The sequence below is a fragment of the Cyprinodon tularosa genome, unplaced genomic scaffold, assembly GCF_016077235.1.
Source record: "Cyprinodon tularosa strain WSP-4 unplaced genomic scaffold, ASM1607723v1 ctg853, whole genome shotgun sequence".
NCBI classification, from domain to species: Eukaryota; Metazoa; Chordata; class Actinopteri; order Cyprinodontiformes; family Cyprinodontidae; genus Cyprinodon; species Cyprinodon tularosa.
Window position 1 is genome coordinate 53,625 of NW_024039622.1, and position 13,752 is coordinate 67,376.

At 40.1% G+C, this 13,752-nt stretch overlaps 1 protein-coding gene and 2 gene segments (V, D, J or C); all 3 read left to right on the plus strand.

Annotated features, from left to right (window-relative positions):
* The window catches only part of LOC119775165, an 11,118-nt gene extending 4,325 nt beyond the window's left edge, over nt 1-6,793 (plus strand). Inside the window, exons 2-3 of the mRNA XM_038273061.1 lie at nt 6,003-6,073; nt 6,144-6,793. Of these exons, the coding sequence (XP_038128989.1) occupies nt 6,019-6,073; nt 6,144-6,793 (705 nt within the window). The 5' untranslated portion in view covers nt 6,003-6,018. The remainder of the gene's footprint in view (nt 1-6,002; nt 6,074-6,143) is intronic.
* Nucleotides 1,603-2,774, plus strand: LOC119775175. The segment is given in 2 exon segments: nt 1,603-1,746; nt 2,031-2,774. Coding segments are annotated over 2 exon segments (447 nt in total).
* A 2,605-nt stretch (nt 6,794-9,398) lies between the features above and the next one.
* LOC119775176 lies at nt 9,399-10,147 on the plus strand. The segment is given in 2 exon segments: nt 9,399-9,486; nt 9,561-10,147. Coding segments are annotated over 2 exon segments (444 nt in total).
* Nucleotides 10,148-13,752: the final 3,605 nt, after the last annotated feature.

Below are 13,752 nucleotides of genomic sequence, written 5' to 3' on the forward strand. Positions count from 1 at the left end.
CTACTCTTTCTTGTCTGCTGGCTTCTGCTTGTCGGTCTGCTCTACTGCACCTTTGGCTTTTACTCCTGGAGCTCTCTGGGCGGCCTCAGCTGCAGGTTGTGGGCAATTATCTGGCTGGATTCCACTCCTTCCTCTGAGCTCGGACTGAACTTAAAAACCAGGTTAATGACTGATATGCTCGCTATTGTTCCCTGTCAGTGTTAAGTGGTCACTAACCTTACCATTGTGTATCTAAAAAAGACCCCAAAGTTCCAACAGACAGGTGGACCTGATAAGCCCTTCAAATAGAGACACAAGGTGCAGCAGTGGACCAACCATATCTTATCTTATATGGAAAGACACTTGATAGAAATAAAAGTTAATAGTTAGATTATTTTGTATCTGAAAAAAAAAACAATGCAGTTTTCATCTTCTCTCTAATGTTTTTACCAACAGTGGTCATCTCTGTATGATTTACTTAGAAAGAATATAAAAAAGTTTTTTTAAATAAAACTCATTAAAAACGAATGACTGATTCAAAATCAGATGAGAGATCATTCTACTGCAGCGTCACTGAATAATTATTCCCACCATTCATAATGAGGTAAAAACGGCTGTTCAGCACCAGTTCAGCAGCAGCAGCAGTAGGGTCCATGTGGGCATTAGACTGGAAGGCTGCTGATGTTCAGTGTGCAGCAAGTCTGTTGGAGCTGAGACACATTTAGTCTCTGTTACCATTTCAACAACATTTTAAATCCCTTTTACTGAGAAGTGATGCTGTGTTCAACATTAAAGGAAAGCAGCAGAAGTGGTTGAGCAGAGAGACTCCAGCTGCTGTTCACTGTTAAAGAAAAGAACATAAAATGTCTCAGCTGAGATCATTTCAAGGTGAACTCAGTCAGAAAATGTTCTAAAACGAAGAAGGTTGATTAGTTTGAGCTTAAAGCTACAGAATTTGTTCAGGTTTGGTTTTGGTGTTTTCATCATCCTGATATTTAAATATTGCGTCTACGGTCCTCCCAGTATCTTAGAAGTGATCCACAGTAATAATGAAATCCTCTTAAAGGAATGACTCTCAGACAGAACTAAACTTCAACTCTTTTTATTCTAAGCCAAGCAGAGAAAAGGTTACAGAAATCAGCGCTGAGGTTTTTTCCAGATAACAACACATTAGCAGGGTGAACAAAGAACATTAAATCATGAATATTTTATCTTACAGTATTATAGTATAAGCAGAACAAAACTAAGTATTATAAATGGTAAAGTATCAAATATACTCAACAAACTAGATATTGTTATTTAGAAAAAAGTATTTTCATATATAATGAGAATTATCCCTCACAGTTCTGAGAAGAGAAAGACCCCCACTGTCAGAGGAATTCAAGAACCAAAGCAGACAGAACAAATGAAGTGAGGAAGATGATGTCACTGCATCTCTGTGACACTTTTTCTCTGTTTGTCATCACTCTAAAATGGAGCTGAAAGAAGGAAGAATGAATGATGTGTTTTATTCTCTGACAAGCTGCTGGAAGCCTTTTGCTCTATTGTTCATTGACACCTTCTAGCTCCAGCAGAGGGCGCCATCATCCAGTAGGCGGAGCTCTCCTTGTGCTCTGTGTTCCAGCATTGTGTCAATAATAAGTGTTGCTGTGAAGAGAACAATAGTCAGACTGAATGTTGAACATCAGCTAGTTTCTCCTGCTGATTTAAACCTTGTTGGACAGATGGAACATTGGCTGTGGATTATTCTAGCTGCTCTTTTCTTTGGTAAGATAGAAAGCTCGACATGTTTCCTCTTCAAACACTTGAACACATTACTGAGCTCTACATGAAGAGCTTTAATGTTCATTCTACAGAAAATCAGAGCAGATCATTTCTGCTGCCATTTGTTACCTTGTAGAAACACCTGATATGGTTCAAAGTGACAATGATCAGAGAAAATGACATCTATTCTACATGGAATAGAAGTCTTTAAAGCTGCTGATTGTTCTCCTTTAATCAATCATCTTTATTGATTCATCTCTTCCTCTGCATGTTCTGTTCTTCCTCAGAGTGTAAAGGAGACTCAGTGACACAGACAGAAGGACATGTTGCTGCTGCTGAAGGAGAATCTGTGACTCTGGGATGTTCTTTCAAAGCCAGTTTCACAGGTGATGCCTTGTTCTGGTATAAACAAGAAGAAAGCAGCTTCCCAAAGTATATGCTGAAAGAATATACTGGAAGAAGAGAAAACAATCCGGAGTTCAGTGAAGAAAGATTTCATGCAGGGATCAAGAACTCAACATTTAATCTGACGATCATGGATCTCGGTCTGTCAGACTCTGCTGTGTACTACTGTGCTCTGAGGCCCACAGTGACAGGAAACACCAGAACTCTGTACAAGAACCTGCAGAGCAGAGACAGCAGAATAACCCACTATAGCTACAAGAGGGGCGGATACATTAACCTAAAGTAAAGTTCAGCTCTCAAATCATATGCAATTTGAGAAAAAAGGAGACATGAGTAAATGTGATTTAGAAAATATTCAACGTGTTCAGAAACAGTACATTTCTTTTTACACAATTTTTATGTAAACAATAACAAGCTAGACTTTTGCCTATAATGAATTCCACTATTATACAAGCTTGTTCTCGATATTCACGCAGTGGACAGTATTACTCCTTTACCCCATATTGCAGTGATCCAGGAAGCCTTTTATGATTCATTGGATGTTTGTTCAAGGGTTTGATGGCTCAGAGGAAAAATGTGATTTAAAATTTTCCAGGCCTTAACTGGGAGTAGATTTTAACAACCATCCCTAACAAAAATCATCTTTCTTGTATTATCAAACCTTTGAAAATGACATGTCTACTTTGACAAAGGTTGTATTTAAATGTTTACAAAATAAATTCACACAGTAAAAGGCAAATATTAATTTATTTTCTTTCTTAAGTTTTCCAGAGTTGACAATGCTGAAGGTGGGAGCTGCAGCCTGCTGCTCAATCAGCTGCTCAGAGCTCCAGCAGTGTTAATCAATGGATGAGCGATTTATCGGATGTCAGCTCTGCTACAATCCTGTTCAGTGAATTTTATTTTGTCTCTGCATTTTTGTAATATTAGCTTAATCTGGTATATTCATGTTAGGCATTACACCATCCTGGCTAGAAAAATCAGCTGGGCTGCTGATATCAACAACTTCTATGTTTTTCAGTGCTCAGTCCTGTTTCTCTCCTAAAAATAGCTTTGGGCACAGCTTTTACAGTGACTAACGGGATGTGCTCTCTTGTATCAACTTGACATGAAAACTGGCTCAGACCTTGTCTGCCTAACTGTTTCTTTACTAGATAGAGCTACTTCTGAAGCTAGTTTACTGTTGCCTTTTTCTGAGGTAACAGTAATTCAATTCAGTTCAGTTTATTTCTATAGCTCCAATTCACATCATGTCATCTCAAGGCACTTTCCAGTTCACCAGATCATCCAGTCAGATTGATTCAAAGTTTTTTATCTAAGCAAAATCAGTTGATTGCATCAAATCATTGACTCTTCAGCAATCCCTCACACCAAGCATGCTTGTAGCGACAGTGGAGAGGAAAAACTCCCTTTGAACAGAAAGAAACCTCCAGCAGAACCAGGCTCAGTGTGAGCTGCCATCTGCTGAGGCCCACTGGGGTTCAAGGAGACAGAAGCAGACATAGAAAAAGAAGCATATAGAAAAAGCCCCATCCAGGAGACACACAACCAGGTAGACAAGGTCCAAGCCAGCTCCAATGTCAGAGAAACAGGCCTATCTCCAACATCTAGAAACAAAGGTGTTGATGGCAGCAGCACAGCTGATATTTCTCTCCAGGATGGAGTCACAGCCAAACAGGAACAGACCAGATGAAGCTACTATGAGAAAAAGCAGAGAGAGCAGAACGTTAGAGATTGAACTAACAGATTCTGCAGAGTGGGAGAATAGAGATAGAATGAAGCAGAATGATGAAAAGGGGTCCCTATGTCCTCCAGCAGTCTAAGCCTATAGCAGCAGAACTATAGAGATAGATCAGGATAACCTGAGCCACTCTAACTAGAAGCTTTATCAAAAAGGAAAGTTTTAAGCTTAAGTTTTAAGGAACAATCAGATCTCTGATATCAGATGGAGCTTGGCCATTTAAGGCTTTATATGTGAGAAGGAGGATTTTAAATTCTATTCTGGATTTAACAGGAAGCCAATGAAGAGAAGCCAGGATAGGAGAGATATGATCTCTCTTTTTCATTTTCATCAGAACTATGGCTGCAGCATTTTGGATCAACTGAAGGCTTTTAACTACAGTTTGTGGACTTCCTGATAGTACAGAATTACAATAGTCCAGCCTTGAAGTAACAAATGCATGGACTAGTTTCTCAGCATCATCCCTGGACAGGAGATTTCTCATTTTTGCAATATTGCTCACATGAAAGAAGGAAATTCTAGAAACCTCTTTGATATGGGATTTAAATGACAGGTCCTGATCAAAAACAACACCAAGATTTTTTACTTTATTATCTGAAATCAGTTTAGTCCCATCCAAATGAAGTGACTGACTAATCAGCTTCTTTTTCAGAGACTCTGGTCCAAAGACTATAACTTCTGTTTTGTCTGCATTCAGAAGGAGAAAGTTAAGAGTCATCCAGGTTTTTATGTCTTCAAGACATGCCTGTAATCTATGTAATGGGTTAGCTTCATCTGGATTATAGACAGATATAGCTGGGTATCATCAGCATAACAGTGGAAATTAATCCCATGCTGTCTAATAACTCTACCGATTGGGAGCATGTATAAAGTAAAGAGAATTGGTCCTAGCACTGATCCCTGTGGTACTCCACAGGTAACCTTTGAGCGTGTTGAAGATCTATCATTAACATGAACAAACTGAATTCAATCAGATAGATAAGATTTAAACCAGTCTAGTGCTGTTCCTTTAATTCCAACAAAATATTCAAGTCTTTCTCAAAGAATATTATGATCAACTGTATCAAATGCAGCACTGTAAACCATGGTTCTACTAAAGGTTTCTTGATGTTATAAGGGAGATTTTCCTCTCCACTGTCATTGCATGCATGTTTGGTTTGAGGGATTGCTGAAGAATTAAACCAACTTACTGGCATATTGTTTAGAAAATTATTGTGTCTTTGCTATGCCTTGTAACTTATATCCATCATTACTTTGTGTTTTTTCATTGTTTATACCCAATCTGGTGTTTCAGTTCACTTATTTTTTTCTATCCGGGTCCTGCCTGATGATCGATGACCTTCCATCACACTATCATTGCCAATGGCCTGTTCTGTTCCACCCCGTGTCGTCTGAGGCAGAGGGCATCCTGTCATCCTCCTTAATGTCTGCATATCAGCAGCTACACACCATCCCTCCTAATAAGGTTCAGGTGTGATCACTCTCTGTCCCCTCTGTAGTGTAATCCTTCCCGTGGCTCTAGAAAGAAAGAGCCCAGTGCCTCTCCAAACAAATATATAACAAACAAATATATAAAAAAAATGTACCTAAAAAGAACAGCAGCCTAAGAGAGAAACACGCCGGTGGCAGCATTATGGTCTGAGGTTACTATTCTTTAAACTGGACCAGAGTTTGTTATTAAGATGTTAAGGCTCAGAACAGAGGACCCAGTATTCAAGGCAAGACAGACAGTTGGATTACGCTGGTAATGCTGGACACCATCTCTCCATGGTGTCCCCTCTGGACACCATGGAGAGATGGTGGCAGGAGCAGGTGAATCAGCTGAGCAGTAATCAAGTAAGTCAAGTTATGAGACACTGATGAACATGAAACACATGGGAACTGAAAGCTCGATAAAATCATTATATCATTATAACCCTAACCCTAACCCTAGGACAAATATTTCCATATTTTTAGTGCATTTTAATCACAGTTGCCTCATAAATATTTAACAAACAGAGAAAAAGAAAAGATGCAAAGAGACTGAGGGAGGAGCTGAGAGCTTCAGGGAGGAGCTGAGCTGTTACTGAACTATAGAAGAGACACAAACTTCCACATTCAACACAGTTCAAACATTAACTCTGATCATCATGCTGTCTTTGCTCACATCTGGATTTACTCTGCTGGTTCTGCTTATAGGAACAGGTTAGTTGGAGTCTTTCAGAGAACTATTTGATCCTTGTTGTTCTTCACTTATTTTCTTTTCCTCCTTCAGGTGTGAACTGTCAGCAACTCACTGCAGCAAAGACTGAAGAGTTCAGTCTAGAAGGCAGCTCTGTTACTCTGTCCTACAGTTACTCCAATAAGATATCATCTTCTGATCATTTCTTCTGGTATCGACAATATCCAGGAAAACCTCCAGAGTTCATCATGTACATCTCAGGGCTCAACAATCCAAGATTAGCAGATAATCTGAAATCAGCATCAAGATTCTCCACTAAACTGAGAGAAGAGAAACACCTGGACCTGCTGATCTCCTCTGCTGCAGTGACTGACTCTGCTGTGTACTACTGTGCTGTGAGGCCCACAGTGACAGGAAACACCAGAACTCTGTACAAGAACCTGCAATACTCCACTATATCCACTAGAGGGCCTCACACACTGTTCCTCCTCTATGGTTTGTTAGGATTCAGTCTGATTGTTTGTGCAGCTGAGAATAAAGCAGACATCAGAGTGTTTGCTGCATCATTGAATTTATTACAACAACTGACCAGGAAGATGCCAGTGTGTCACTGGTTCTTCCAAAGCTCAGCTGGTTTCTTGGTTGGGCAGCCTTGGTACCCTATGTCTCAAACTGCCGCTTGCTACACATATACAGACCCACTAACTGACAATCAAATAGTCCATCAGTTTGAAAGTCATTAAACCTCAGGTTACTATCCTATCAATATGGCCTGTCTGTAGGCCTCATTCTTCTCTCTTTATAGTTAGAATGAAATTCTGCAACAGGTCAGGTAAAAAGAGGAAATAAAATGAGGTTATCATGTCCCATTCATTTATCATTAAGATCTTATTAAATACCACATTAAGCATCATGGATAGCAGCAGCAGATACTCCAGGTGGACACTAGACTGAAATGCTGCTGATGTGCAGTGTGCAGTTAGTTGAGTGACAGGAAAGATTTGGTTTAATGTTTATAGTTTGTGAACACAGAGGTTTAGACAAAGAGAGAGTTTATTATTAATGATGCTATAACTTATTATTATTAAATCATGTCAGCAGTTACTGCAGTTTGGTCCAATTTGATTATTTATTAAAAGTAATGTATAAAACTAAGGCTGAAACTAAGGCTCATCCAGATAAGAGTCGTTGAGATTCTGACTTCTTTAAGAAACTGGACTTGGGCAAGATTTTTCCCTAATTTCAATTTTCTAAACCTGAAACTGGGAAACTGATTTCACAAAATGAGTTTCCTTAACCTCTGTTTCAGTAACCGTAGTAACATGCTCCCCAGAGCTAACCTGGTTGGGAGCAGGTTTGTTTGATAAACTCAGAGTGTCGTCTGTTTCTGTCTCCATTCTCCTTAGAGCCAATCATGCTGTTTCAGAATTGTACGTCCTATTCTTCCTCTGGAAACTTCGCTCAAATTTTCAAACTTTCACAAGCAGCAGATGCTGGAGTTTGAAAATTAGAATTTTTGCTGCTCAACGCGCCACATTAACTAATCAGAGAAGCTGGTCTGGGAGCTGGCAGGGAGACAGACGCAGCGCTGCTGATGCAGAGCGCTATGATCACTCCACTAAAACTGTTTATTAATGCCTAAATTATCTTAAAATGTACAAACCTGCCGGCACATGTGTTTGCTTTTATCATTCTGGTGCCTGCAGTTTGAGCCACATACATGAAAAACTATAACATCTACTTCCAGCCGCCATCAACGGTAGGGAAAAACTCCCAAGAGGTGACCGGGCCTGAGGCAGCTGCTGCTGGGGATTCCCAGTGACAGCGCAGCGCCGGTATGTGGGGGTCTGAGAGGCTCCCACAGAGAAATAATATTTGAAGGCAGGATGGTAATCTGGATGAACTGACTGCACAGACCATGTTTTCAGGAGGACTTTCTCACTTCTCACAAATTCAAACTACTTTCTACACAATGATCACAGCAAATATAGCAAAACCACTCTCTGCCATTTAACACAGGAGCAGCAGCAACACTTTACTGGACATCTGACCTTCATGTGAACAAGGATCAAAAATGAAGCATCAGACGCTTTTTTGCTGCTCAAATTGTGTGTGAAAGTAGCATTACACTTTCAGATTGTTTTAATTAACCTATGAAACATTATTGTACCTTGATCTCCTGTCTACCTATTAAATATCCACCTCTAGTCAAGCATTCATACTTCCCCTATTCAGGACAAAATTAGTGTAACAAAGACAAAAAGTTAGATGGATTCTCCTCTAAATGCAGGTAAAAGCATTTTAGAGAGTGTATAGTTCAATTTTTTCTGGGGGAGGATGATAACATCCTGGCTGCAAACAGTAACTTAGTATTTATTGTGTGATGGAAGACAAAATCAAACTGAGGAGGAACCCCATGAAATGATGAACAGGTCCTATCTATTAAACAATGTTTTAATACTCCATCTTCACCTGCTGCCAGATGATTTTAACTAAACAGTTACATCGATCCACTACACTTCAAAAAAATAAACCCGTAATGTTAGTGTGGTCATAACACACTATGGCAGGCTGTTTTGATATGTATTACTTGAGTTATTAGTTGGATGTCTAGAAATGAATTCCAGATCTCCATATTCCTCTTGTTAGTGGTCAGCATTTGTCTTATTTTGACTATGAAGAAATGTTTGTCAGATATCATAAAAACATATTGAGTCAAGCTCATGAATGCTAAAATTGTCACTTTAAATGTGTAAACATTTTTATGTATATAAAACTTCATTCTTACATTTTGAAATTCAGTTTCTGCTACAAAGCTATAATTCTGAAAATATATTATTACAGTTGGGTCTAGGAGTTTGATTTTGATCAGGAGGAATCTTATTTTAGTGATCTATAAATGGAACAACAGAGAGGAGAGTGCTTTTAATAAATGTAAAAATGGCCTGCCATGGCCCACCTACATACTTGTCCTTCTCAAAATATTGTGATACAGTTCATTATTTTCCATAATGTAATGATAAAACTTGAAGATTCATATATTTTAGATTCATTGCACACTAACTGAAATATTTCAGAATCTGAATTTGTTAAACCTGCTTATTGATACGCACCCCACTAGTTACTGTAAACTTTGGATTTTAGTTTTCAAAGGACTGGCATTTCTAAACACTGCAATGGCCCAATGGTCAGGAATTCACACCTATCAATTCTCTGTACCACAAATACCTTTCATTTATAAAAAAGAAGAAGAGCCTTTGAGTACGTCAAGCAAAATGAAGAGGAGCTGAGAGCTTCAGGGAGGAGCTGAGCTGTTACTGAACTATAGAAGAGACACAAACTTCCACATTCAATACAGTTCAAACATTAACTCTGATCATCATGCTGTCTTTGCTCACATCTGGATTTACTCTGCTGGTTCTGCTTATAGGAACAGGTTAGTTGGAGTCTTTCAGAGAACTATTTGATCCTTGCTGTTCTTCACTTATGACTCTTTGTTTTTACCTTCAGGTGTAAACTGTCAACAACTCACTGCAGCAAAGACTGAGGAGTTCACTTTAGAGGGCGACTCTGTTACTCTGTCCTGCAGTTACAAGAAAGATTCAGCTCATTTTTTGTTCTGGTATCGACAATATCCTGGAAAACCTCCAGAGTTCCTGAAGTCCCACTCACCTTCAGGTGGAGAAGAACATCTGGACAGAATGAAATTTGAAGGAACCAAAGAAGAAATGAAGATGACCATCTCCTCTGCTGCAATGGCAGACTCTGCTGTGTACTACTGTGCTCTGCAGCCCACAGTGACAGGAAACACCAGAACTCTGTACAAGAACCTGCAATACTCCACAACATCCACTAGAGGGCCTCACACGCTGTTAACCCACTGGATGCTGATTCAGTAGACTGATGACAAAGACAACAGAGACAAGAAACAGTAAAGATCAGAGACAGAGCTGCTGTGGGAGCAGAAAACTCTCTGATTGGTTGGGTTTAGGCCACGCCCACTGAACTTTAGCTCAATCAATGCCATTATCTGTTCCTCCTTCTACTGAACATTGTTCATCTGCTGTGTGGCTTGAAGGACTCCAAAGACATGTTGCTTTACCTCTTTTTTCTTCTCTCTCACATTCTAGGTGAGTTTCAAAGGAGAGATTCTAGTTTTGGTTCCAGCTGCTTCATTAACCAAAGATACAGACTGTATTTTAAACGATTCTGCATCATTTGCTCTGATAACATTAAAAAAAACACCAACTGAACTGACAGTTTTACAGTAGACTTAGTTGTAAATGTCTTCAAAGCAACAGGGGAAACCTGTCTAATGATTTCCTTTTCTCTGCTCTTTTCAGGACTAATAGCTGAAGAAGAAATCTATCCTGTGACAAATGAAATTAGAGAGAAAGAAGGACAACGTGTCTCACTCAGCTGCAGCTATGAGACAACTGCAGACATAGCAGACCTTCACTGGTTCAGACATCACTCTGACCTTCAGGCTCCTCAGTTTATCCTCTGGAAAAGAGGCAAGGGAGACCCTGCTGAGTTTAATCTTGACAACAGATATGCTTCAGAAACAACCTCTTCAACAACTAAGCTGACCATCAGAGAGCTAACCCTGGCAGACACAGCTCTCTACTACTGTGCTCTGCAAACACAGTGATACAAAGTGTAGAAGAGGCTGTACAAAAAGCTGAACACTGATATCTGACTCCTCTTCAAAGAGGAGGGAAGTGGTATTCAAAGCTCAGCTTCATATCAGATGGATTCTGCTAATTCCTGTTTGATCAGAGTCACTGTGGTTACAGCTGCTAATCAGACACTGTGGGAGGAGCCACAGGAGCAGAGACTCAGCAAATCTACCACACTGACAGGAACAGGGAGAGGAAACGTAATAAACTCTCAGATCGAGACAAAGAAATATTTATTAGTTAAGAGGCAATAACCTCTGTATCAATATGAAGAACAGGAAGAAGATGGTGGTGGATTTCAGAAGGATGAGGATCCTCTTCATTCAGTTCTGTTTGTGTCATGATGGCTTTCAGGGATCTAACCCACATGCAGAACACTCAGAGACTTGGAAAAAGTTCACAAGTTTATTGAATAATGTTTCACAATAAAGAACACTGGTTTTGGGATAAGCTGGGTCCGGGCCTGGTCACGACTGGTTTTCTCTGAAGAGAGGGACAGATTGGTTAGCAGACTTTCAGTGGACTTGCGGGTTGAGTGATTGCAGGTCAATACCTGATCAGAGACGAGCAGAGCTGTAGAAGGGGGGAACCAGGAGGGTCCAGAGGCTGAAGGCAGGCAGAGGGCTAGGCAAAGGAAGGGCAGAGCAGATATTCTTACTGAGCAGGTTCAGAGCTTCTCCCTCAGCTCATGCTGAGAGCGGGCAGGCAGGTTTTCAGACAGAGTTGGATTTCCAGGGGTTCTACTGAGAACAGACAGCTTGGTCTCACGTTTGAGAAACCCTTCCAGGTCTTCAGGTTTCCAGGCAGGTTCTTCCTGAGAAGCAGAGAGGACAAAGCAGGTTAGGTTCAGGTTCAGGCTTCAAGGGAGTCAGAGATACAGACAGGCAGGTTGGCTCAGGTTCGCTAACCATAACTGGCAAACACTCTGGCGTCGGATTGTAGCTCTGCCCCTCCTTAAATGCCAGTCTCCTGATGAGCTCATGAGCCGCAGGTGTGGTGGTCAGCTTCAGGAGACCTAGAACGCCCTCTGCTGGAGAAAGGTGGACAGACCTCCAGATCCCAGCAGTTTGCTGTAAATTTTTATGAGAAAGGTTAAAGTTTCAGAATAATTTCTGATAAATATTTCATGATTCAATAAATGCAATTTATGTTCCAAGTATAAACTAAAAGGAAAGTATTGATTCTGTATTGATTCCAAGGTATTTTACTGTGAAAGATCAGTGAATGGTTCTAATGCATTGTGGGTAACAGAGGCTCAGTATGCCAAGAAGTTTTGTCAACAAACAGCAGCTATAAATTTCAAATTGTCATGTTGGGATTTAGATGTCTAACCCACATGTAGAAACACTCGGAGGCAGGGAAAAAGTTCAAAGGTTTATTGACAAAATGTTTATAAAAATGTGATCTGGAACTTGGGTAGTCAGACTGGTCACGGCAGGATCACCACTGAGGAGGACAGAGAGGTTAGAGGAGTTCCAGGTAAACTGCCGTTTATCAGATGATGGGGTAAATACCTGCTCAGAGGTGGAACTGATCAGCAGGGAGGGAACCTTGAGGGTCCAGAGGCTAGTCGGCAGGCAGAGGGCTGAGGGCAAAGGCAGAGACTGAACTGAGTGCAGGCAGGCAGAGGACTGAGAGCTAGGCAGAGGCTAACTGAGTGCAGGCAGGCAGATTCCAGACTGAGATATTCTCCAGGATTTCAGGTTGATCTGACAGGACTGGATCTGTGAGGCAGAGAGAAACAGGTTCAGGCAGATTCACAAAAATCAGGGAAAACAGATCAGAGAAGCAGGCTCAGGTTTTGCTGGTACCATTACTGGCAAACACTCTGGCAGGGAAGCCTGTTCCTCCTTAAATAGGGCATCCTGATGAGCAGATGGAAGACAGGTGTTGCAGTCAGCTCAAGCCCTCAGGAGATCTCGTGCGCCCTCTGGTGGAGAAGGTGGACAAAGCCTCCAGATCCCAACAAAAATAGACATATAACAAAAATCAATGAAACGTTTACTAAGTTATTACACCAGGATATTTATATGAATATCAACAACAAAAAAACATTATAAAAACACTTTATAAAACAAAAGCATAAATTCATGTACAGGTTTACTTTTTGTAAATACATTTTGCCCTTTTGAGACTTTGTGAAGGTAAATCTGTGTTTTGCATGGTCCAATGTTGTGTTGCGAACTTAAAAAAATAATGTACCAGTTTAATAATGGTGAAGCAATTTGTGAGCTTTATATTTTTTAATATAAAACAACAATTTACTTTCTGAGAATGTGTTTATTTAAGAGCAAATATGCAAATGAACAACCATCTAGAAAAAGTAGTCTAGATTCTATTATTTTACATTGTTCATTCTTTTTTGCCTTTTCTAAAAAGAGCTTTAAATCAGTCCTATCTGTCTTTATCCATGCTGGCTCAGATCCTGATGTTTGAAAAAGGAGGCAGGCAGTCAAGGCAGCAGAATAAAGTGTTAGGCTCGGTACATGCAGTTTCTTGCACCATTTCTTTCTCTCTCCAATGCATCTCTGTCAATCACCTGCCAAAGGGCTGTGTTCTGGCAGGAGGTGGTGAGCAAATACTCTTCCTGTCATATCAGCCACAGCTCTCCCAGGCCCAGAGCTCTCCTATACCTTTGTATTGCAGAGGAGCTAAAGCGCATTAACTTTTAATGACAGTCTATGGGCAAAGGTTTTTGCATCCTAGGGCGGAAATACATCACAACAAAAAATGGATTGACGCTCTACTAATCATTAAAGATTAAATATTAATCTTGCACATCTAAAAAATATATATATTAATGTATGTTTAGAAATATTAAAAATTTTAATAAAAAATTATATTCAAAAAAATCATTTGGTGGGTGGAGTGGCGCCCTTTTCAATTCAATTCAATTTATTTCTATAGCACCAATTCACAAAACATGTCATCTCAATGCACAGTAAACTTCAGATCATCCAGTCAGATTAATTCCAAGTTTTCTATCTAAGGGAAACTAGTTGATTGCATCGGTTCAACTTGCA